Raw genomic sequence first — 26,003 nt, 5'->3', positions numbered from 1 at the left:
GAGCGCCGGCCTGTGAACCAAAGGGTCGCCGGTTCGATTCCCAGTCAAGGAACATGCGTGGGTTGTGGGACATGTCCCCAGTAGGGGGCACATAAGGGGCAACCACACATTTATGTTTTTCTCCCTCTCTTTCTCCCTCCCTTTCCCTCTGTCTATAGAAATAAATAAAATGGTAAAAAAAAAAAAAAAGTCCTAACTGGTGTGGCCTAGCAGCCTGAGCGCCAGTCTGCAAACCAAGGAGCTGCCGGTTCAACCCAAGTCAGGGCACACGCCTGGGTGGGGGCCGGGTCCCCGGGTGGGGCGTGGGAGACGCAACTGTCCCATGTTTCCCTCACATATCGCCTGTATCTCTCCCTGTCTTTCCCCCTCCCTTCCCCTGTCTCTAAAAACAAATAAAATATTTAAAAAAAAAGAAATTACAAAATAAAAACATCACCCTAATAAATAAGGACTACCATTCCAGTGAGCCACCGCAGGACCCCCCACCACATGGTGTGACCGGGACCACCGGCCTGCCGTTACCAGCGGTCACGAGGCTTCCACGGCCCTGCTCCACGTGGGCCCCGCGTGCTGCTGCCTGGCCCACGGGCCCAGCGGAGGGGACACGCGAGTCTCCGGACTGTTGTTAACGTTCTGCTTCTTACCTGGGCTGGGGTTAAACGAGCGCTCTCTGTGCTGATTTGTCAGAGTCTGTTTCACTCATTTTCTGTACACTTTGCAACAAGAAGTTTTTAAAAACTGGAAGAAGTCACGGCTACACAGAGCCAACGCCCAGCTGCGTCCCCCAGCGGCGGCCCGCGCTCCACGGGCACCGGGGCTCTGGGCTGCGCGCGTGCCCTTAGGCTCTTCTCTCGAGCCCCGCGTTCCCGAGACGGTCTCCCGCTCTGACCTTTACAGGCTGGCAGGCTGTGATATGACGGGCTGTGCGTTGCATGATGCGTAATTTTCTTAGATGTAATGACAACTCAAAATTTTAAATATCTCACGCACACATTTAGAATCTCCGGCTACTTGAGACTCTGACCTGACCTTTCCGCAGCCCTCCCGGCTCTTAGAGCTTGCGGCTCTCAGACACAGATGCTTATGATCTCTGTAAAAAGGCCGAACACGAAACCGGCTCTACCGCCTCATCACAATTACTTCTGTGCTATGTACGCTATGTACGCTATGTACCAAACCTCGAAGGGGTTGTAAAGAGAAAAACCACAAGAATTTTTTACTTGTGATGCAGGTAAAAATGCTGTTTTTTCTGTTTGAATTCATTTTTTAGGCTGGCCTACATATTATTTTTAGCCTTATAAGATACTTCTTCCTCAATTTCTATAACTTCTCTATTAGCTTTAGATAGAACATATCCAATGTTGAGCTAGCTTTTTAATATCCAGCATGATTTACAGAATTAGTTATAAAGTTCCACTTTGATTAAAAAAAATCAGCCCAAATAGACTTTTACACTAGTACTATTTATTCACACAAAAAAGTTTTAATGCAAACAGCTTCCACATTTCACTAAAATACCCTTTACTGCACTCTCATGCACTCGTGTGTTCCTCCATTACACGTTACACCAACGCCTCTCACCTGGGGAAATGCGACGGACTGCTCTGAGAGGAAGGGAAGTACATCTGGTCCTGCTGGCACTAAGCCATGAATTATTTAATACCAATATAATGTAAATCGCATGACATAAAATTCTTTATTGCCCTAGCTGGTGTGGCTTGGTGGATTGAGAGTTGGCCTACAAATCAAAGGGTCGCTGGTTCAATTCCCAGTCAGGGCACAACCCTTGGCCTGGGTTGCAGGCCAAGTCCCCAGTACATGGCACATGAGAGGCAACCACATACTGATGTTTCTCTCCTCCCTTCCCCTCCATCAAAAATATATAAATAAAATATTTTAAAAAGTAAAAGTATAATGTTACGTTCAAATTTTATCCTAAGTGGAATTATACTTGGTAAAGTGCTATCTATATGTATTATATTACAGTGTTTTAAATGATGAAAACTTCAACCAGTTCCTGATCTGACAATTCTAAACCGTAAGAAATGAGGGAATCAACACTCCAGTACTGGAGTCCACGAGAGAACAGGAAATAAACACTCCAGTCTTCAGAGGCGAAGAAACGGTTAAGAAGCAGCGTTCCGTTCTGTAGCGACAAGGCGGTGTACTCACAGGGAGCTTGGTGAAGGCCGGGTTGGTGACGTGCTTCCCAAAGGTGTCTTCCTGGAACTGGAGGAGCTGCACCACCAGCCCCGCCAGCGTTTTATTGGTGGGCGCGTCCGCGTGCACATACTGCAAGGCAAAGGCAGAGGCTCAAAACGGGACAATCACACGGGAGAACATTACCTTCCTGCCTCGTGCCTACTACGCCCTGGAACGGGGGCAGAGTTGTAAGTGCCTGAGACACACAATCTGCTGTGAAGGAGTTCACAAACACAAACACCAGGGGGGGCAGGGAGGACAGACAACAGTGTCTTTAGGCAACAGACCTTCAGAAGGACACACACCACGCCTAAGAGACCCGAGCCAGCTCGCCTCACCCGGACCTCGACTGCAGTCTGACGCTGCAACAGGATGAGGCCCACTGGCCAGCGTCCTTTGTTATGTGGGACGAAGGTAACTATTCTGGGGCCAGAGAGCAAACTGTTCTTTTTAAAGCAGGTCCACAAATTCTGTGACACGCCTCTCATCAAGAGGTGGGGTCTATGCCCTCTTCTACTGAATCAGCAGCATCCTTAGTGACTCACTTGTCACATGCAGAAGTGATGCTATGTGACTGCTGAAAGTCAGTCAGAAAAGGTCATGCAGCTTCCACGTAGTTCTTTTGGGACACTCACCTTTGGAGCCCTGAACTGTAAGGAAGGAGTGCAATCACCCTGACGCCCCATACTCCGAGGAAGCCCAGGTGACGTGGAGACGCTATGGCCACGGGCCCCAGCTGGTGTTCCAGCAGACTGACCACACAACCGCCGGACACATGAGTGAAGACGGTCCCAGATAACTCTGGCCCACAGCTATCCAGCCAACCCAAGCATCAAGTCTCCCCAGTTGAGGTCCCAGACATCGCTAAGCAGAGACAACTGTCCCCACTATGTCCTTTCCAATTCCGGACACACTGACCTTTAAGCATGATAAAATAGTGGTTTTATGGCATTAAGTTTTGAGCATAAAAAAGGGGTGGTCTTTATGAATAAAAAAAATACGCACAAGCACTTAAAATTGTTAATTAAGATGGTAAATTCATGGTTTTTACCACAATAAAAAATTTGTTTTAAACAATGTACGTGAAAAGTATCCACACAGGACGGTAATGTCAAAAGGCCAAGCTGGTGGCAGAGAGCAGGCCTCTTTACAGCGAAGGGAGAGAGCGGGCAACATGACACAGAAGCACAAATGAAGGAGTTAAACTGAATGTAAAAGTTGAATTTGGTGTTAAATGTTTAGTATCACTGTAAAGAAACCAATATTCGAGAATTTTTTTGAAACCTCCAATTCTGAACAGGAAAAATAGCTATACTTTCTTCAGTTTCATGAAAGGCAAGAAAAAAGCTAAATTTTTCTTCCAGGAGCAAAGCTCTTTCCAGTACCACTCAACATTTCCAGATTAATGTGTTAAGTTTCTACCATAATAAATAACTTTTAAGTTCTTTATATATGGCAAAATACCGGCTTCGCAGTCTACCATCCCTACACATGAAGCCGCATGGCTCTCAGTTTGTGCTACTGCCAGAGAGCGTAACACACCACGATTCTCCGTGAAGCTTAGCATCTTCTCAGGTTCTCGTCTGTCCATGTGCGCTGGCTTTCGACTCCAGATGAAGCAGCTAGTGCGCAGCTAACTTTACTGAAGGCTGGCCCATATTTTGTTGAAGTATTTTACACACAATCTTCTCAACCAAAAAGCTGGTAAAACCCCACCTGCTGCCTGCTTCTGTGTGGCCCACAGCAAGAATGAGTTTTAGACTTGCCCACGAGATAACTCTGCCACCTTTGATAAGTGCAGGATTCCCAAAGGGGTCATATTAAAAAAACTGCAGGTTTTTTTGCATACATTAAAGCAATATGAAAAATTAATAACCTCACCTTTTTCAGATATTTGTAGATAACTAAATAATGCCAACTCCTAAAACTGGAAAAAAAAACAACCCAGAAACACCAACTTGGAGGAAGGCTGTTCAACTAAAGACAAATTGACCCTCCAGGCAAAAAGTAATTTTTAATCCTTGAGATAAATATACATATATCTTTGTAGACATTGTAACTTCACTACTATACATGTTTCATTCAATGAGAAAAGGTTTAGAATGAGGTTTCATGTGAACAAACCTATTAGTTTCAACAACACTGATAATCTCTTCAGTTTCACAGAAAACTAATTTTTTTTTAAATTCGAAGCCCAATGAAAATTATCTTATTTTAAAATCCAATTTTTAAATGATAAAATATTTGACTCTGATTAGACACTTTTTTCCAAATGACCCACAAAAAGAATCAAACATGAAAATGCATGTAAGAGGTGATGTTTAATTCATAAATGAAATTTGAGCTCTGGCTGGTGTGGCTCAGTGAACTGAGCCTGCGAATCAAAAGGTCACAGGTTAGATTCCCAGTCAGGGCACATGGCTGAGTGGCAGGCCAGGTCCCCAGTGGTGGGGGGCATGTGGGAGGCAATCAGTGGATGTATCTCTCACACATTGATGTTTCTCTCCCTCTTCCTCCCTTCCCCCTCTCTACAAGAAAATAACTAAAATCTTTTTTAAAAAATTGAGATTAATGTGTTACTGCCAACTATATCTTGTACCCACGCAAAAGACGGTCAATGTGTGACTTTCAAATGGTTTAAATCAACTTTTAAAAATGACAAACAGTAACATTCTATTTATCCAATGAGTGAAGCAGGCTGCCCTGACCAGCATTGCCCCGTTGTCCGGCAAAGCCTAGGGCTGCTGGCTGGACGCCACGGGAGTTTGTAAAACACGCACTACCCGACACTTTAGTCAGGGGCACTGACCTCTTTTCCCTTAGATGGTCAAATTAGAAAAATGACAACATCCAACACAATAATAACCGTCTGGTGTGAGTGAATGAAACATATAACTATTTTTCATCAGATTGGCAAAAAAACACATTTTTTGGTGTGCTGCAGAATTTTTTTTTAAGATTTTATTTATTTTCAGAGAGAGGAGAAGAGGAGAAAGACAGGGAGAGAAACATCAATGTGTGGTTGCCTCTTGCACGCAACCCACTGGGGGCCTGGCCCACAACCCAGGCATGTGCCCTGACTAGGAATCCAATTGGCAACCCCTTGGTTTGCAGGCCACACTCAATCCACTGAGCCACACCAGCCAGGGTCAGAATTTTAGTAATTAGTTTATGCATGCCATGAGGTGAAAAAAAGTTAAAAAATCACTGTTCTATGGGATACATCTTTGGAAGCAGTGGAAATGAACTTGGTTGTACCAGCATGGGACAGTGGGACGAGCATTCCATTTGGTTGAGAGACACGAGTTCAACACTCTCGGCTGCTCATCGGTGGTGTCCTGGAACAGATCACTTGGTTTCCGTGTTCTAGTTTCCATTTGTGAGTGGGGAGTAAGGCCGCCTCCCACAGGACTGTTGCTCGACTCACATGCGACAGTCCTTAGAGATGGACTGCAGGACTGTGAGACGGTTGTGGTACTTTTGCCATACATCCTGCGGTCAGCCTGCTTCATCCCCTTTTTTCTTTTAAAGATTTGTTTTTAGAGAGAGGGAGAAAGAGAGGGAGGGAAACATCGATGCGAGAGAGGGAAACACCTATCAGGTGCCTCTTGTACACGCCCTGACCCGGCACCAAACCCACCACCCAGGCACGTGCCCCGACCAGGGACGGAGCCAGCGACCTTCAGCTTTGCAGGACGCTGCCCACCTGACTGAGCCTCACCACTCAGGGCCACAACCAGTTCCTAACAGCTTTCAAAATACTGACTCCTGATTGTGAAAAAAGAAATGAATGACTATATAGACTATTTCAGTTAAACACTTTATCTTTTGATCAAAAAAAGTTCAACACCATGTTTTACTTGACAACAAGAGTGTTTCAGTATCAAAGTACTTTGGCTAAGAATGTTAGGAAGATATGTTTAAAATTTTATCAATAAATCTGCTTCATAGTCCCTATGACATTAATAAAGTTTAACTTGTTCCTAAACAATCCTATTGCAGCAAATGTCCCATAAAAAAGAACTGTCTTTTCTGTGAAACAATTTCTATTAAAGGGCATTTAAATTCCTTTTTAGATAATCCAGTCTATTTTAGTGTATCATCCTTAAATCTAAATCATTCTGAAATCTTGTATCAGGAATTAGCCAAAATTCAGGAAGAAACTTCTGGAATGTTAACGGCTTACAGATACACTTCACCTCCAAGGTGTGTGAGGGGAATCAATGTGAGACCAGTGAAGTCTTACAACTGGACAACCACTCACAAACTGTGGACAGATATACAGCCCCCGCCTTTCTCAGAGTTGAGCTGAAAGACACGTAAACACCACCAAGACAGGAACTTCGGTAGATGAGCATGCGTGCACACTGCTACCAGGCCTAAAATGCACGCCGGGCAAGCAGTCCACCCCTCCCGGCTTTAGGTGCCTGGTCTCTAAAGGGGTCACTTCCTCTGGACTCCTCTGGCCCGGCTGAAGCTCATTCCAGTCAGGAGGTACGCACTCTCTCTCCTGTTCGGCTAAGCCAAGCTTGTCTGCAAAGCCTAAATGAATAGGCTAGTTTACTCTGTTCATTCACTGAACAAACATTTACTGAACACCTACCAAGGGCATTCAGAAAACAAAAACAGTACAAGGAAATTCTCTTTTAATTTGCAATCACCTGGGTTTTACAAGTAGGTGTCTACGCCCATCTTTTCCACAAAGTGTTGAGTTCCTTAAAGAGAGACAGGTGTAGGGGGAAAAAAAAGGAAGGGGTGGGGTGGGTGTGGATTCAGCAAATGCCAAATCTGCCACTCCTAACTGTAATCTCAGAGAAATTACTTAAATCTGGAGCCTCAGGTTCCCCTCATGTGTAAAATGAAGTAACTAATGTCTACCATTCAGGAGTGTTGTGAGGATTTAAGTGAGTTACATCTTAAACACCTGCATATGGTGGAAGCTCAGTGTTCACTGGCTGCACAGAGAGACCCATCAATAAAAAGGGGACCACCAATGTCATGTTTATTTCACATAGCTGCTGAGGTTTATCAATTTGAAATTGCAGTATTAAATGCAATAAAAAAAGTTCAGTTGAAACCCATTAATGTGTACAGGATACAATGTGTACGAAAGAAGCAAAGAGCTTCTGGCTAATGCTTTCACCTTTCCAATACCACTCTCACAAACAGATAGGATTTTGACTACAAAGTCAACTCTGAATCTGAGCAAACCCAAGCAATGCATTCTGGCTTTAAGAACCGTGAGAGCCCTGGCCCAGCAGCCCAGTTGGTTGACCTTCTACACCAAGGTTGAGGGTCCATCCCTGGTCAGGGCACATACAAGAAAACCAAAGTTAGGGGAACAAATCGATGTTTTTCTCTCTAAAATCAATAAATAAAAAAAAAAATAAAGGAAAATGTACACAAAAGAAACCCTGAGCAGTCAAACCTAACTTTGACTTTGTCTTTAGGACCTCAGGGACACTGAGCCAGCATCAACCTACTGGCCTCACCACTGGGACACAAACCCTCACTCAGCCTCCCTGCCACTTCCACACCCACCCAGACGAACCTCTGAAGAGTTATCCACTGCGATGCCCTCTAAAAACTGGGGCCAGATGCACAGAGTTTGGAGAGGTGGAAATATTTCTTCCTTCCCTCGATACGTGATTTGAACAACAGTCCTCTAGGAATCACAAAGCAATAACCTAGAGGAATATTACTCACTCCTGGGAATTTTTCTTCGTTAAGACTACACTGATAAAGCAATACAATATTATAAGTTAACTATATCTCAGTAAAACTGGGGATGGCGGAAGCCAGACCGAACTTAAGACCCAAAGCACTGTCTGAAGGGCACACGATAAAAAACAACCAATACTTTCAAATTATATATTCCACTTCCTTAGCTACTTCCAGAAGCCCTGGTGAGCACACACAAAAAAAGTGCCCAGTCTATCACTATGTGAAAGAGCACTATTCTCATCTACTTCCATGTAGATGAGAAAAATCTACAATCCCAAATATGACTCTAAAATTTCAGAAAAGGGAGAAAAACACACTAAAGCATCTAAAAACATACTGTAATTACAATGTCTCTCACTTCTTAAAACTTCAGATAACAAACTGTCATTTCTGGAAGTACCACAGTGTGATGTTAAAAAAAAAACAAACCCAAGATCCCTGCCCAGGCCTAACAACTTAAAAAAACCGACAATTTCACTGCGCCGCACACACCAACTAAGCAGATTCCTCCACTACTTTATCTTTTCATTCATTCAGTGTCTACTTTACTAAGCAACTACCCAAGGAGAGGCCATGAGTACCAGTCACGCTCAAGGACACACTGTACTGAACAGGCCTGACGAGGTTCTTGCCCCACGGCTACGGTCTTCAGTGAGGAAGTACAGAACCGAAAAAGGTGCTCCGGAAATTCAGGGGCAGAGGGAGTATTTTTGGCAGTCTGCTTCATTCCACTTTCTAAGGGAGACATTCCTAAATGTTTACAGTAAGGGGAAGGGGAGCGTTTGTTTTAATCAAGGGATTATTAAGTCACTCTTTCAATATCTCTGACTCTGTGTAACTTACATTCCAAAGGTGGGACAAACAGATAAATGGAAAAAAATTTTTTTTCAAAAAGTGTGCGAAGAAAATAAAGATATGAAGGGGAGTGATCTAATAATATATAAACGGGGTTCTCAGGGAAGGCCTCACTGAGAAACACACAGGTACAGCGAACATTAAGTCTTGTGCTCTCACTATACATAACCTGAAGTTCTGTAAAGTAAAAACTACTTTTGATATTAGGTGTCACCAATACTGTAAGTCAATATAGTAACCTGAGGTTATCACCTTCCGAGTACAATTGTCCAGACTCGTTCTCTAGCATATCAACAACAGGTAGGAGGACCTTAGTCACCTCACTTGACTTTGAAGACTCATCTCCAAACAAAAAGAAGCTGCTTTCCCACACTGGCTCAAACAGTTTTTAATAACCATTGTTCACACACCTAATGCACCTAACAAAAGACAACGATTCGCATCCTCCGGGGTGCTACGATCTACTGTTCCTGCGCCCTGGGGTAAGTAGGGGCTTCGGCCGGGATGCGTGGGCCCCCGGGAGCCTGGCCCTAGGGTCCCCGTGGAGCCCCAGGCGCGCGGGCTCCGACAGCAGACCGCGGGGGCGTGGCGAGCCGGGTGCCGGCCTTTGTTGTCCCTCGTGGCGCGCGGGGGGAGGGGAGGCCCGGGGCCCGCGAGGCCAGTAGCCGCCCCGGCCCCCGTCGCGTGACCTCCGGGCCCCCACAGGCGCGTGAACCCACCTTCTTGTAGTGCTTGCCGAGCCAGACCCGCACCGAATCCAGCTGGGATACAGTCTCCGGGCTCTCCCAAAACTTGCTGGCCGGGCCCCCTTCCTTCCGCCGATAAGCGGCCAGGCCCGCAGCCACCGCCGCGCCCCCCGCACCCGCGGCGCCCGCCGCCGTCCCAGGGCCGCCGCCGCCCGCTGCCGCGGCCATAGTCGCCGTCCGTGGTCTCCACCGCCTGACCTGCCCCGGCCCTCGCGGCGTTCCCCGTACGCACCCGCGCGCGCGCGCGCAGCCGCCACCACCACCTTCCCCCCCGGCCCCGCCCAGCCAACCTTCTTCCGGCGCGGCCGTCCGGCCCCGCCCCTTCTCGGACCAGCGCCCTAACCGACGGGGGCGCGCGCTCACGCATGCGCAGGCCGCGCCCGGGGGTTGGCCGATATGTCTCCACGCATTGTCCACCAATTCGTGCTGTCTGCACTCGTGTCTGCTACCTCGCCTCGGCCTCTGAGTGACTGCCTTTTCCCGGGCTCCTGTGTCACATCGTTCTGCGGTCAACAACTGCAGGGAGGTTTTCTGTCGCCGCCGGCCGCCGCCGGAGAGAAAAGGGCTGGTGTGAGAAGGTCGGAGGGCAAAGCCCTTTTACGGTGTCGAGTGCTGGCGGAGGACCCGCTCGCGGGATGGCAGTCTTCGCCTGCAGCGCTTGCCCTCCGACCTTCTGCTCCACGTGGCCGCGTCGGCCTTTGTGCACAGGCACACGTGACAACCACCCGGGACTTCGTCTACACACACCTTCCTGCCCCTCGTGGCTCCAGCCACACCAGCCTATACGTGCCTCGGGGCCCTGTCTCCAGCTGCCCCCGAGACCTGCAGCTCTTTCGCTCTGATTGTCCCTTAGGCGCTTTCAAATTCATACCTTAAAGGGACTTCAGAAGAGCCTTCCCTGACGGAACAATCTTGAAAGCTAATCACACTCGATCTTGCCTAGGTAGCATTCACTCGCCACGATCCGGTATTTTTCTTATTTTCTTATTTATCGTCCACATAAATTACATGAGAATTCAGTCTTGACCTATGTCCACAGGAACAGGGCATGTTATCTAAACATTGTTCAATAAATATTTGATGAATGGGTGGCCCAGAGAGAAGCGGAAAGGTTTTAAAACTATGACAGTATGAACGGCCATTAGGGAGTTACGAACATAATGAAATGCTCTAAGGCCCCAGAACAGCAGAGGAACTAATTGTAAGGAAGTCCGGTGAGTGAGACCAAGTTTTAAGAATGAACAGAATGCAGTGGAGGCGCTGCGGGCACAGGAGCAGAGTGGCTGGCTGGTGCTGAGGCTCAGGGAGCAGGGACGACTGAGCGGCGCTGAACAGAGAGACCAGAGGCCCAGCCGCTCCTGACCTTTGGGGCTTCCGCCTTCCAGGCTCACCAAACTCTGACTGGGACCACACTCCAGGATTCCCAAGGTCTGTTCCCTGATTTCCATCAATTCTTACAAGTTTTCCTTCCCTGAGCACTTCCACATCTCCTTAAGTGAAGACAGGGAGGGACCCTAGAGGGCAACGAAGATGCTGATTCAAATAACACTACAGTTTCCTCTAAGAATATACTAAAAATTTTTAAAAGAATGTATGGAATGTGATGGGATGGAAGGACATTTTTGACACACACAAACAACGGGAACAAAGGCATTCAAGTGTGGAAGGACGCTTGGTGAGATGGTCCTTAAGCCCATGGAATGGAAACAGAGAACTTACGTGGTTGTGGCAGTGATTTTTTGACTTTACTCTGTAAACATTGGGAAATCAGCTTGAACAGAAAGAATGACATGATGAGACTTACAGATCATGACAGTGATTTTCCTCTGGTGTGCCACAAGATTTTTTAAAACCTCTTTTCCCTTAGGTTGTCAAAAAATGACAACAGCCAACTCAACAATAGCCGTCTGGTGTGAATGAATGAAAATGATACCTGTTTTTTTGTCAGATGGGGAAAAAAATGTTTTGATGTTCCACAGAATTTTAGTAATTAGCTTATGTGTGCCGTGAGATGAAAAAGGTTGAAAATAGCTGTATTAGAAAGGTAACAGTTGCAACCGTAGGAGTGATAGGTCAGAGGGAGAAAGACCGGAGGAAAGATGACCTGATAAGCAGTCCAGGAGAGAAACAATGAGAATAAAATATGAGCATGGCGTGGAGCGTGCCCTCCAAGGGCCCAGACTTTACAAGTGATGAAAATAGCTGGTGTTTGTGGAGCACTTACGCTATCATTGTTGGTGCCTTGTGCTAAGTAAACCTACATTCCTACAGATAAGGATATTGAGGCAGAGAGGTTAACTGGCTAGCTAGTATTAGAGTCAGGTTTTTGAACCCAGGAACTAGACCCTGGAGTACTACTACTCCCTCTTCCAAAGTACAACGTGTTTTCTTCTGGAGAAGAACAGAGAAAATGCACTGGAGGAATTCAGAAAGCTGTTGCATGTGCCCAGGGCCATGGGGAGAGGGCAGTAATATTCCAACTTGTTTGCTCAAATAACATCTAAAATAATTTAAAAACACCATACACCTATTTTATTTTTAGAAAAACATCTTTTCACACCCAAAATAAATGCTGGTTTATAAGAACCAGTGTATTTCCCTGGAAAGTCCTCCACGTCATCAGACTAAAAATAATCATTTGAAAAATCCCCCCAAGCTGAGTAATTGCAAAGAGCACATTAGAAAAATGGACATTTTATATATCATGGTTACATCACTTTTTAAAAGCTTTTATTTTGAAATAATGTCAAACAAAAAGTTGCAAGTACAATACAAAGAACATTTTTTTTTTAATTTTAAAAAATGTATTAACTTTTAGGTAGAGACAAACATGGATTTTTTGTTGTTCCACTTCCACGTTCCTTGGTTTGACTCTTCCATGTGCACAACCTTGGCGTACTGGGATGACGCTCTAACCAGCTGAACTGCCTGGCCAAGGCAACCTTCCTCTTTTCTTGAATTGCCTGACAACAGTATGTTGCTGACATGCCCATTACTCAAAAATCCTGGGACTTCCAGCCAAGATGGAGGTGTAGGTAGACACACTATGCCTCCTCGCACAACCAAAACTAAGGACAACAAAAACTTAGAAACAAAAAAACAACCAGAACAGACAGAAGATTGAACTGTACGGAAGTCCCGACAACCATTCATCCAGACCAGATAAGACCCTGTGGAGGACACGTTTGTAGATAGGCAATGAAAGCAGAGAAAAATGAAATGATTTGTGAAAGTAAAACAAACGACAACAACAACAACAACAACAAACCTTTCCTTGAGAAGCAATTCTTCCATGGAAGCACACCCCAGGCAAAAATTTTAGCAAAGATTACTCACTAGTGAAAATAAAATGCTGATAATTCTAGAACATCAAGAGAGTCTTCCTTTGCTGTTGGAGAGTCCTCTGGGAAATTGCGATAGTTTCTCCCTTCCTCTTCAACTTACCCACAAAAAAAAAAAAGAAAAGAAAAGAAAATCCAAATTAGAAAATAGAATTTGTCTTATTTCAGACCGGCCAGAAGAACCTTGCGGTTAGAGAAAAGTTTGTCCCTCCTTTGCTCAAGCTGGGGAGGAAGGGAGAAGCCGTCGTGATTCCCCAGAGGACTCTGTAGCGGCAAAGGAAGATCCTCTGTGGAAGACGGAATAAGAAGAGAAGGGCACCCACATTCTTAGTTGCAGCTTCTCTTCCTAGAGAGTAATGAATTTGGGTGCAAGTTATCATTAAATATAAACATAATGGATATATAGTCACACATATTCAAAGGTTCATAATAAACCATTGAGCTATTCTTGACAAAAATAAATAAGCAAAATTAAAATAAACTAAAAAAGAAAATCCTTGTGTGTTTCCTACAGGCAAGTATATTCTGTTCCATGTTAATCACAATAACATTAAAACTATCCTAAGGCCCCCATTCAAGATTGTCTTGTTACCCCTATAAGGTCCCTTGTAGCAGAGTTGCCAGATCAGAACCATGCATTGCATTAGGTCAAGTGTCCAGTCTTCTGCAGTCTGGAATGGTTCCTGTCTTTAACTGTCACAGCACTGATAGCGCTAGAGATTACAAGCCGGCTGTTTTGTAGAAATGCCCCTCCGTTTGAGTGTGGCTGATGTTCTTCACACCATGTTGTTTTGCCACTTCACGCGATCCAGAGGCTCATGGTTTCACTTCCAGGGCTCTGACAACCTGATCAAGAGAGTACCCCCCAGGCCTCTCTACTGGGAAGCTCTCCTCTATGCCTCTGTAGTCCATTGGTATTGTCTGGAGGTATTTTTAAAGCATGTATATATCCCATTCCTCATCAAAATTTCTGTAAATCATTATCAGATAGAGCAAGGGTAATCAAGACAGTGGTGGCACTGACACAGGGAATAAAACTGAGCGTTCAGAAATAAACCCGTGCATCTATGGGCAACTAATTTGTGATGAGGTTGCCAAAATCATTCAATGCGAAAAGAGCAGTTTTGTTTTGTTTTTTTTCAACAAATAGTGGTGAGAAAACTGGATGGCTACATGCAAGAGAATGAAGCTAGACCCTCACCTCACACTACATGCAAAAGTTAACTTGAAGTTCATCAAAGGCCTAAAAGTAAGAGTTTTGTAAAACTACAAAACTCAGAAGAAAACATGAGGACAAACCTTCATAGTTTGGATAAGCAAAATGTGACACATAGGAAGAAATACGGGGTCTGTCCAGAAGGTGTCCAGCCATGTAATAAGAAAAATAGACACATTGACTGAAGAAGATACAAGGTACGAGAAACATTGTACACAGGACAATGCTGCCTCCGTCCCCTTCCAAGCAGGCATCCCAGGCCCTCACACAGTTCTCTCGATTGCCATCAGCTGCCCTGTCCTGTTTTCTTGAATCTCATCAACGGCCTGAAATCTCTTCCCTTTCAAAGGTGATTTTAGTTTTGGGAAAAGCCAGAAGTCACAGGGCACCTAATCTGGATTCTAGGGGGGGCTGAGTCACCTGGGTGATTGGATGTTTCACCAGAAAAACTCTGCATGAGACGTGATGCATGAGCAGGCATGTTGTCATGATGAAGCTGCCAATCACCAGTTACCCATAGCTGGGGTCTTCTGAATCATCCAAATCGTTTCCGTGGAGGAATGTTCAAGCTTAATGCAAAGTTGGATGCAGATCTGTTGCTGTACTCTCTCAGACATTTTGAATGCACTGGCCACATGGTACATGTGCTCACTTAAGGGCTTGTACAGTGAAGCCATCATTGTTCATACATGCACATTCCAGTCCAGTCCTTGGCTGCCAGGTTACAAACTGTTTTCATTATGTTAACAATGGTTGGACTTTCTTTGGACAGACCTCATATTGTTCACCTTTAAAAAAGAAGGTGGTTCTGCCATGGTTGGCTTGCTCAGTTGGTTGGAGCATCATCCTATACACCAAAAGGTTGTGGGTTCAGTTCCCAGTTGGGGCACATACCTAGGTTGCCGGTTCAATCCCCAGTAGGGGTGCATATGGGAGACAACCAATCAGTGCCTGCCTCTGTCTCTCCCCTCCCAATAAATAAACTTACCCTCAGGCAAGGATTAAAAACAAACAAACAAGAAAACTAAAAAGACAGTTTATGGACCAATATCATTCCCTTGCAGCTTTTTTCCTTTACTCCATTTGGGTGTATGTATTTGTGAACTTGACTAATTCATACAACTTTAGGTAATCGGAGTGTAATATACTACTATGTCAAAAAATTACTTGTGCTTGTGCATAATCTCTTGTTCCTCATGTCAGTATCTTTCATATTTTATGTGAGAATTTTAAACTCTGTGTAAATAAGCACTATATATTTTTTAAAGATTTTATTTATTTTTTTTTTTGAGACAGTGGAAGGGAGGGAAGAAGAGAAGAGAAACATCCATGTGCCAGAGAAACATCGACCAGGTGCCTCTTTCACACCCCCAACTGGGGACCCAGCCCACAACCCAGGTGTGTGCCCTGATTGGGAATCGAACCAGCGACCTTTTGGTTCGCAGGCTGGTACTCAATCCACTGAGCCACACCAGCCAGGGCTATATTTTTAAAATAGAAAAAAAAAAAAGAGCTAAAAAGGGAGAAGAAGAAACTCCTTTTCCCAGATATAAGACTCATACAATGGCCTGAGTCCCCTCTGTATTTTATTTCAAATAAACAAACAAAAGCACACTAAACCAACTCAGGCCTAACAGCAAACCATCTACAGATTAGTGGTACAAATTCTGGGAACAGACAGACTCAATGCAAAGGCTCCACCACTAAAAACCTCAGTGGCCTCCAGACAATTACTCTGCTCTAAGCCTCAGTTTCTTCACTTATAAGACAGAGATGCAGCCCTGGCTGGCGTAGCTCAGTGGATTGAGTGCAGGCTGTGAACCAAAGCATCACAGGTTCGATTCCCAGTTAGGGCACATGCCTGGGTTGCAGGCCATGGCCCCCAGCAACTGCACATTGATGTTGCTCTCTCTCTCTCTTTCTTCCCCGCTTCCCTCTCTAAAAATAAATAAAATCTTTTTTAAAATCTTAAAAAAAAAACAGAGATGCTAAGAGTGGATAATTAGAATCATTGGGAAGATCGATGACATACATGTACAGCACTTGGTGACATTCATATTCACCTGGAACTTTACTTAGCTAAGAAATCATTCATAGTCATAGCAACAATAATGTGTGGTTAACACAATCTAACTACATTTTTATGATATAATCACACAAAAATATCTTCAGTAGTTCACCAATTACTGACCTTGTTTAAGACAATCAATAAGCCTTAGATGAGTCTTTCTCTTTCCCCAATATTTACTGGGGGCAGCCAACAGTGCCAGGGCCCGGTGAGGAGGTAAGTCCCCCTTGACCAGTGTCAAGGTCAAGGAAGTGGTCCACATATCCGAAGATTGGTTACTTACAGAGGGATTACGCAAATAAGTAAATATATTGAGGGCAATGAGAGCCAAGTTTCTCACTGCTAGAGAAGGAAGTTAAAAACAGGGAGGTGGGGAAGGCTGGAATGAGCCTCGTGGTGTTTGACGGGAATTGGAGATGTCGTGTGAATGTACTGTTTTCAGTAGATTAATAAATAAGTAGAACCGTAAGTGTGTACATCGATGTGTGTGTGTCTGTAAGTATACAGAGAGCTCATTAGCCATGACCACACCTAGTGCCCAGGTCTTGGTTTCTAAATGCCAAATGCCACTAAGAGGAAGCAGAGCCCTTTGGAGAAACGGCTGGTTCTGGGGCTGTGGCATGGAGACGTGTATGGGTCTGGTACACTTAGGATGGTGCTGGATTGAGTCAAATAGGAATCCATGAATGCATAATGACATAAATAAATCAAAGGAGAAAAGAGAAAGTGCTTCCCTACTGTGCAATGACAATTTCAAATGCGGAAAGAGTGATAGGGGTAGAAAAACCCCTTTCGGCAACCGTCATAGGGGAATTGACTCAGATGACTGAATCTGAACTGCATGCTAACAGTAGTGCTGAAATGTTGTAGAGATGTGAAATATTTCCTTGTTTCAAAGTATCTGCTCTCAAGATACTTACTAATTACATAGTGAAGCAAACTGCCAAACACCACCTGAACCACATGGTCAAGGTCAACTATGCCAGTAACGGGACAAAACCTGGTGTGCCGTGAGATGAGAAGACCACATTCACTCCTGTGCGGTCCTGTGAAAAATGCCTGACTTAAGTCTAACCACGAGGAAACATCAGGCGAATCCAAAGTGAGAAGCCGTCTCCAAAGTAACTGGCCTGGCCCTTACTCAGCTGGTTAGAGCATCATCCTAACACACCAAGGGTGTGGGTTCGACCTCTGGTCAGGGCACAGACAGGAAGCAACCAGTGAATGCGTCAATGAGTGGATCAACAAATCAGTGTTAGTGTCTTTCTTTCTCCCCCTTCCGCTCCCTCTAAAATCAATAAATAACATTTTAAATAAATAAATAAAGTAACTGGCCCATGGTTTTAAATACTGTCCAGGTTGTGACAGACAAAGACAGCCTTGGGAACTGTTCAAGATTGAAGGAGACTACAGAGACACAACACATACATGCAACATGTGACCTTGTACATTACTGGAACATTGGCAGGATTTGAATAGGGTCTGCGAATTGGATGTAGTATTATATGCACATTACCCTCTTGATTTTGATGATTGTATGTAGAAGAACGTCCTTATTTTTAGGAAATACACACTAAGGTATTTAAGGGTGATTGGGTGTCAAGCCTGCAATTTCTTTTCGAAAGATAGGGAATATAAAGTAAATGTGGTAAAGTGTCAACAAAGGGAATTTAGTAAAAGGTGTGAAGGAGCCCCGGCTGGCGTAGCTCAGTGGATTGAGTGCGGGCTGCAAACCAAAGTGCCGCAGGTTCAATTCCCAGTCAGGGTACATGCCTGGGTTGCAGGCCATGACCCCCAGCAACCGCACATGGATGTTTCTCTCTCTCTCTCTTTCTCCCTCCCTTCCCTCTCTAAAAATAAATAAATAAAATCTTTTAAAAAATGTAAAAAAAGGTGTGAAGGAGTTCTTTGCACTACTCTTTAAACTTTTCTGTTAGTGGAATTATTTCCAATTTTTTTTAAACCCACTGAGACATAGTCCACACTGTACACTAAGCCTTACAAGACAACTTTCGATGTGATGGTAGGAAAACAGCTTTCTAAAGATCAAACCAGGTTTAATCATTTGTTGCTACGCTGGTTCGAGTTATGGCTCCAAGGCCATTTCCAGGCTCATTCTCTGAGCCTACGAAGCTCTTCACACCTTCTGCAGTCACCGCTGCTTCTCAGCTCCAGACATCACCATTCTTTTGACTTCCTGAACCAGAGATTAGTTTTACCACTTCAAATAATACTCTGAATTGGCCAGAGATTATAACACTGAATACTATTTTTAAAATTAGACTTGATTTTTCCTTTTGTTATTCTGCATATGAATAATTCTTACCCACAGTAGACATTCTGAAAGTTCATTACTTGTTTTAAAACTTTAACAAATGGCTGGCCCTGGCTGGTGTGGCTCAGTGGATTGAGTGCCAGCCTGTGAACCAAAGGCTAGCTGGTTCGATTCCCAGTCAGGGCACATGCCTGGGTTGTGGGCCAGGTCCCCAGTGGGGGGCATGTGAGAGGCAGCCACACACTGATGTTTCTCTCCCTCTCTTTCTCCCTCCCTTCCCTTCTCTCTAAAATAAAATCTTTTTTAAAAACTTTAATAAATGTCATATTTCACTTCTGGAAAAGCCATTTAACAATTTGCGCATTTCACAGCTTAACTTTATTTATTTACTGTTGTTCAAGTACAGTTTTCTGCCTTTTCCCTCCACCCCTCCCCTGACAGCTTAACTTCAGAAGCGCTATCCTTGCCCTGACCTGTTTAGCTCAGTTGGTTGGGTGTTGTCCCACAAAGCCAAAGGTCACCAGTTCAATTCCTGGTCAGGGCACATGCCCAGGTTGCGGACCCACGTTCAAGAGGCAATCAATCGATGTTTCTCTCCCTATCTCCTTCCCTTCCCCTCTCTCTCAAAATAAATAATTAAAATCTTTTTAAAAATACAATTTTACAAAAATAGAAGTGCTATCCTTTGGTCAGTCAAGCTGGAAAGAAAAGTTTCCATCAGCCAGTTCATACTGATTCCGGAGTCATCAGACATCCACGTTGGGCAGTAGTAATTTGCTAACAGTTAACAATGTCTTGGAGGCATAATGCAATGATGATGTTCCCAGGTGTCAGCATCAGACGAATGAAGTTAAAACGAGCCACGGGCTGCTTGATCACAAGTTCAACACACTTACTGGTTTCAGACTCAGCCCGAGCAGCAAACATGACTCGCGGTCAGTGGCTCTTGACCAGCGGCTGCGACCACCAGAACTGGTGCAGCGAAGATGAGAAGGGCGGCTCCGGACCGCTAACTGCTCGGGGCCGAGGCGCGACCCCATTTCTGCACCCCTGCTCATTCTTCGCTTCTTTCAGCAGGGGTAGGACGAAGTCCGGCAAGCGCTGGAGAACATAAACAGGTGGGGGTCCACAGAACAGCCCTCTCTGGCAGCAAACCCCCAAGAGATTGGGAACACGGCACATGGTTTCCAAGGGCAACAATGGGAAAGATTTGCAGCAGTCCCCCAACAACGGTAGGGACATCAATGGCGTACATTTCGGGGTCCTGCTGGGAACCTCATTCTGTCGCTACGGCAGCCGTGTTCACAGATCATCTAACCAATTCTCATCAATGATGTGTCACCCACGCAAACCCTGTAGAAACAATCTATACCCCCTGACGAGTCCTTGGAAAACTGTTCTACGGGAGTTACCAATTGTATCAACTTGCACATTAGCAGTGTAACATCACTATGCAGTGCGGTTAATATCCGAGGTCTTGGATGACTTCTGTGCCTTCGTAACAAAGGGGAAAAGAACCTTCGTTAGAGTATTAGCTGCGTCGTGAATTGTGGTGCTTATCATGAGGGTGTTATTTTATTGAATGGAATGCTTTTCAATTTTAGCTTTTCAGTGGGGGTTGGGATCCCTGGAACATTTAAACAGTTATTAATAATAAAAATAAATATGTAAAAATTGGGAATTAGCCTCAGATGGAAGATCATACACATGTCAGGTCTACCAGAAGTGTGTTCCCAGTTGGTCACAATCTGCCAGTTACAACCAAGTCCCATAGGGAAAGGGATCCAGTAAGGAACACTGCTGACCTCTAATGCTCAAAGGATTGTATTTCCTCTCAAAGTACCCCAAGTACAGAAAGGGCTGGCACCCCCCAAAAATCACTGGCTGGCTGGTCGCTCACTGATTTCCTCAGGTGAGGAGAATAAGCAGGCAAGTTTAAATCTTTTACATTCACTTGAATTATTAATGGTTTAATGTATTTCTATAATCTTACGTCTATTTTGTGTACCATGGTTGCCTTTGCTTCTCTTTTCTCCTGCCTTCTGTTCTGTTCAATTAATATTTTATTTTCCCTTGACTGGCTCAGAAGCTGTGGACTGTATTTCTATTTGTCTAGTAACTATGCGTACATTGCTTTTATGTATTCTAAATAAAATTGTCAGCAAAACCCTAAGTCATTACTGTGTTTGTCTTTCCCCTGGGGGGGCGGGGCATGAGTGCACTAATGGTTGACTCTTTTCTCGTTGCCAGGGGTAAAGTCACAAAATGGGGTCCAGTGTGGTCAGCGAAACATGAAAAGGAATCTTTTAAGATCTTATGAGTTGGGGTACTGGAAACATCGAGGGGAACACTATATAAATTATATGACTGTCTAACTATTAGGCTGTATGCCCGAAACCAATACATAATAATTAAAAAAAAAAAAAAAAAAAAGACTAGCCCTGGCTGGTGTAGCTCAGTGGATTCAGCGTAGGCTGTGAACCAAAGTGTCGAAGGTTCGATTCCCAGTCAGGACACATGCCTGGGTTGCAGGCCACGGCCCCCAGCAACCGCACATTGATGTATCTCTCTCTCTCCCTCCCTTCCCTCTCTAAATATAAATAAATAAAATCTTAAAAAAAAAAAGACTTTATGAGAACTGCTAAAGCCACCTTGCTAGAAATCTGCGGACGACGGCTCTAGAGACGGAAGCACAGGCAGGTTCAGAGCCTGGGTCCCTGACACCAGAGTCGATCAATGCTGGGCCGATAGACTTAACCAGTGAACTGTGAGGGCTGCCGCGCCAGTTTTGAGTGAGGGTTTCTGTTCCTCGTTACCCAAAACATCCCAAATAACACATACCCTTATATTCATTTATTTTTACCTAAAATTTTAGTTCCATCTTTTATGTCTACAGTTATTTCAATAGTCAGTAGTTAGCAGTCAGTGGTAAATTAACATTTACCAATCCATTTTTCTAAGGTCAGTGCATGTCAGTGTTTATTACATCCCATTCCTTTCCACTGGTTAACTTTTTTCCCAAAGTACATTCTTTAGTTAGTTCTTACCATTTTTTTTAAAGAGGAGAGAAACAGCAATGTGTTCTCACGCCCCTCAATGGGGACCCGGCCTGCAACCTAGGCATGTGCCCTGACTGGGAACTGAACCGGCGACTCCCTGGTTTAGCAGGCCAGTGCTCAATCCACTGAGCTACACCAGCCAGGGCAGTTCTTACCATTTCTTATTTATTATATATCTTAAAAGCTTTATCTAGCCTCATTTTACACAGTTTAACTGGATATAGAATTCTAAATTGAATTATTTCTTAGAAAACAGGATTACTCCACTGCCTTCTGCTCCGGTAACTTGTAAGGTTCTCTTATCCTTGGTATCCTACCGTTCCGTTGCACTGTGTCCAAGGGATTCTTTATCCTGCACGGCATTCGGAGTGTAACCTTGTTCCAAGGCTCGGCATCTTCAATTCTGGAACAGTTCCCAGTATCACGTGAGATACAGTGTAACTTCTCTGCAGTCCGTACGCCACAGCTTCTGCAACTCCCGTCCCTACACTTCCGTCAAAGACTTCTGACCTGTTCTCCAGGTCTTTAACTTGTTATTTCCATTTTTCTAGTAGCAACATGTTATTCACTCATTACTTTACAATTCACCAAACTCCTTTCCACTGAGAGTTGTCTAGAGTTCATGATGTCCGCAGACTGTTTATTCAATCACTCCATTTTGTAGGATTTCTAACACATTTGTATTTCTAGTATTTCTGATTCTTACATATTTATGTTACCATTTCTGACCACTTTTGTTTCGTTATTTTACTTTTTAAATAAAGATTTTATTTATTTATTTCTAGAGAGAGGGGAAGGGAGAGAGGGAGAGAAACATCAGTCGGCTGCCCCCCCAACCCCCCCCAATCACCTGTGACCCAGGCCTTTGCCCTCACCAGGAATCCGACTTGCACCCCTCTGGTTTGCAGGGCGATGTGCAACCCACTGAGCTACCCCAGTCAGGGCTATAATTTTATTCTTTAGAAATAGGCATCCTTCCTTTATGTCCTAGAATACTCTACACATACCTTTTTAAAGTTATTATCAGGTCAGTCCATTATTTTCATTTCAATTGCGCTGAATTCATCTCGATGCTGTTTTGTTGGCTGTTTTTCTTTGGGTTAGCACTTCCCTGCATATTTTGAAAGCTTAACTTGCAAGCTTCTTGTGAGTGGGCATTCTTTTCCCCACACACCTATCACTTCTTCCCTGGTTTTGTGGCAACCTCTGTTCCATCCTCCAGGAAACCGGAAACAAGTCTTAGAATCGGTAACTTGAGACTTTGTTTCCACCACAAATATTGGGAGACAGGAGACAGGGCACCAAGTGAGAGGGCAGCTGGGCTTCCGTGTGGCTCCATGTTGTGTCACTCCCTGAGCGCACAGCTTCATAGAGACTGTGTCTTCACCCACGATGGCTTGTAGTTCTTTCCAACCTGTTTAGGGGCATCCCCATCTTAATTCCTCATTACAAGCAGCAACTGACCCCAGCATTACATGGGGCATTTCTCCTCACTCCCTCAATCACATCCCCTCATAGGTTCTCATCTCCAGACTGCTTCTATGTTTCTGAATCCACGGCCCAGAAATATTACAGCTCTTTGTTTGTGGTTAACATGCCTATCTTGTTTCTGAATAGGGATATGTAATTTTAGTACTTTAAAAAATGTTTGTTTATTTTTAGAGACAGGGGAAGGGAAGAAGACAGGGAGAGGAACATCCATGTGCGAAAGAAATGTCTTGGCTGCCTCTCGCACACCCCCAACTGGGGACCTGGCCACAACCCAGGCACGTGCCCTGACTGGCAACCAAACTGGTGACTCTTCAGTTTGCAGGCTGGTGCTGGACCCACTGAGCCACACCAGCCAGGGCTGGTTTTTTCTTATTAATTCTACCCTGCATTTGGAACAACGGAAGTGGCGCCAAAGTGTGTGTATAATACTGCCTTGACCAGAGGTCCATTTCATTCATGCTTTTTATTTATTTATTTAAATATATTTTTAAAGATTTTATTTATTATTTTTAGAGAGGGAAGGGAGGGAGAAAGAGAGAGAGAAACAACAATGTGCGGTTGCTGGGGGCTGTGGCCTGCAACCCAGGCATGTGCCCTGACTGGGAATTGAACTTGCGATGCTTTGGTTCGCAGCCCAAGCTCAATCCACTGAGCTACGACAGCCAAGGCTCATTCATGCTTTTTAAAAATCCTCTATATTGGTCCTTTGGCAGTACACCCTGGTTAACAATCTTGGCTAAAAAGTAGCTTGGAAGCTATACATTCTTCCAGTTTTCCCAATAAATACTTTATAAGACTGAGGATAACTGATGTGTATAATTGGCTAATGATATAAACTAGAGCTTCTGTCAGAAATGACCGATTTTTGCCCTGGCTGGTATGGCTCAGTGGATTGAGCACCCGCCTGTGAACCAAAGGGTCGCTGGTCTGATTCCTAATCAGGGCACATACCTGGGTTGCAGGCCAGGTCCCCAGGAGGGGCACACGAGAGGCAACCACACATTGACATTTCTCTCCCTCTCTTCCTCCCTCCCTTCTCCTCTGCCTAAAAATAAATTAATTAAATCTTAAAAAAAAAAGAAAGAAACGAGCCCTGAATGCTGTGGCACAGTTGGTTGGGCATTGTTCTGCAAAGCGAAAGGTCACCAGCTGGATTCCTGTTTAGGCAACACATGTGGGTGGTGGGCCAGGTCCCCGGCTGGGGGCATGTGAGAGGCAACCAGTCCTATTTCTCTCCCACATCGATGTTTCTCTCCCTTTCTCCCTCCCTTCCCCTCTCTCTAAAAATAAACAGAGACAAAGAAAATAAAATCTTTAAAAAAAGACATGACTGATTTCATAACCATGTTTAATGCATTCCCAAGAAAACATGAAACTCTGCTAACCAAATTCCCCTATTTCTGCAAAATGAGTAGGAAACTGAAGTGACGTTTCTAGGGAGACGTTAGCAAAGAGTGAAGTCTAGAGACTGGACGGAGGACCACAAGGCAGGGACCAGGAGATGCCCAGGAAACAGGAGGTGAAACACAAAGCGTACCTGAATAGGTACCACACTGCTCATCTGAGATAGTTCAAGGCTCAAGCACAAGGAAGAGATCTGCAAGCAGAAAACCGGAAACATAAAATGTGCAAAACGCTGAAGTGTTTAAGAATGCTCCCCTTGCACCTGCTTTGCAGGACTTCCTCTAGGTTTTAAGATTTATGTGCACGCTTTTTCCATCCTCTCCACCATGTTAGAATTTCCTCCGGGGCGCGGATCACGTCTTCATCACTTAATTCACAGCAGCTTTTCAAATACAATGGGCACGACGTTGTGTCCATCCTCTAACTCCTGTGCCGCTCAGTCACGTGCACAGTGCGGCGCCCCGCCGGTCGCCCCCTTTCGGATCCCGAAGCCACCTCCCTGCAAGTCTGTGGCCACGCAGAACAACAGCCCAGAGCTTGCGGCCACCCTGGCTCCTTTTTTTCTTTGCCTTTTCCAGAGCTGAGTGTCGTTCAATTCGTTATCTCTCATCTAGTTAGTGTCCTGGCTTCCGATTTTCCAGCCAATTCTACCCTTACACCTCTAGAATAACCTTTCTAAAATGAGGTCTTTTGCTTCCTCAAAGCAGTTATTTTACTCTCCTTCTTAGAATTGGGGAAAAAAAAACATGTTTGTAAGTACAAGTAAGAGTAAAACATCTCTTGGCGCAGCACTGCCGACGCCATCTCGCCCCTCTGCGCTCCAGCCTGCACACCCGTGCGGCCCTCCGGCCGCGCTGCACTGTGGCCGCTAGGGGTTTGCCCCTCGCTTCGCCTCGAACGGCTCTCCCTCCCCGACGCGGCCCGTCAGGAGCAGACTCCTTCCCCTGAACGCCTGTAACACTTGATACTTCCTCTCCCGCCTTTGTCACTTTCGACTGGCTTCACACAACGTTTCCGCCCTCTCTAACGGGCCTTGACGCCCCTCGAGAATGGGGTTTTGCCTTCTCCACGCCCGCGTGGCGACTGCTGTGCAGCTCAGCCCAGCACCCGCGCGGGGATCCCCCACCCCCCCCCCCCGCTTCCGCCCCCGCGCCCTGCTCAGAGCAGGGAGTAACGACTTGAATGATTGATTGATGTTCCACGCCCACTTCCTCCACCCTTCTGTCCGAGTACAAAGGAAATAAAAAAGACTTGTTGAATTTCTTCGGGCAAAAAGGACGGGATGTGGCACTGATTCTTCCTATCTACCCTGAACGGCTGTGTTTTAAAAGCACATTCTAGGTCTTTCCTGACGCAGCTCCACAGCTACCCACACCGACTTCCCGCCTTGGAAGCCGGGTTCCACTGAACTCACACGGCGGCCGAGTCTCAAGGACCGCAGCTCCCAGCGGGGACCGGGGGCGGGACCTCCAGGCGCGCCCAGCCGCACTCGGACCCGCGGTCTCCCCGCGACCAGCAAGTGCCACCCGGTCCTTTCCCTGGGGTTGTCCATTTACGACGCGCCACCACGTCGATTTCATCCTCCTAATAATCTCGGGGGGCAGTTCTCACCTCCCTAAAGA

The 26,003-nt window shown here is 45.2% G+C and overlaps 1 protein-coding gene across 1 annotated transcript in view; it reads right to left on the bottom strand.

Moving 5' to 3' along the window:
- Window positions 1–9,786, bottom strand: part of SMARCC1 (SWI/SNF related, matrix associated, actin dependent regulator of chromatin subfamily c member 1) — a 102,877-nt gene extending 93,091 nt beyond the window's left edge. The window contains exons 1-2 of the mRNA XM_028518116.2: window positions 9,501–9,786; window positions 2,173–2,292 (exon numbers count right to left, since the gene is read on the bottom strand). Of these exons, the coding sequence (XP_028373917.1) occupies window positions 2,173–2,292; window positions 9,501–9,695 (315 nt within the window). The 5' untranslated portion in view covers window positions 9,696–9,786. The remainder of the gene's footprint in view (window positions 1–2,172; window positions 2,293–9,500) is intronic.
- Between the last annotated feature and the right edge of the window lie 16,217 nt (window positions 9,787–26,003).

This window comes from Phyllostomus discolor, chromosome 7, assembly GCF_004126475.2.
Source record: "Phyllostomus discolor isolate MPI-MPIP mPhyDis1 chromosome 7, mPhyDis1.pri.v3, whole genome shotgun sequence".
In the NCBI taxonomy this organism is placed as follows: domain Eukaryota; kingdom Metazoa; phylum Chordata; class Mammalia; order Chiroptera; family Phyllostomidae; genus Phyllostomus; species Phyllostomus discolor.
Note: the sequence above shows the minus strand (reverse complement) of the source record. Positions and strands in the feature narration are given on the sequence as shown.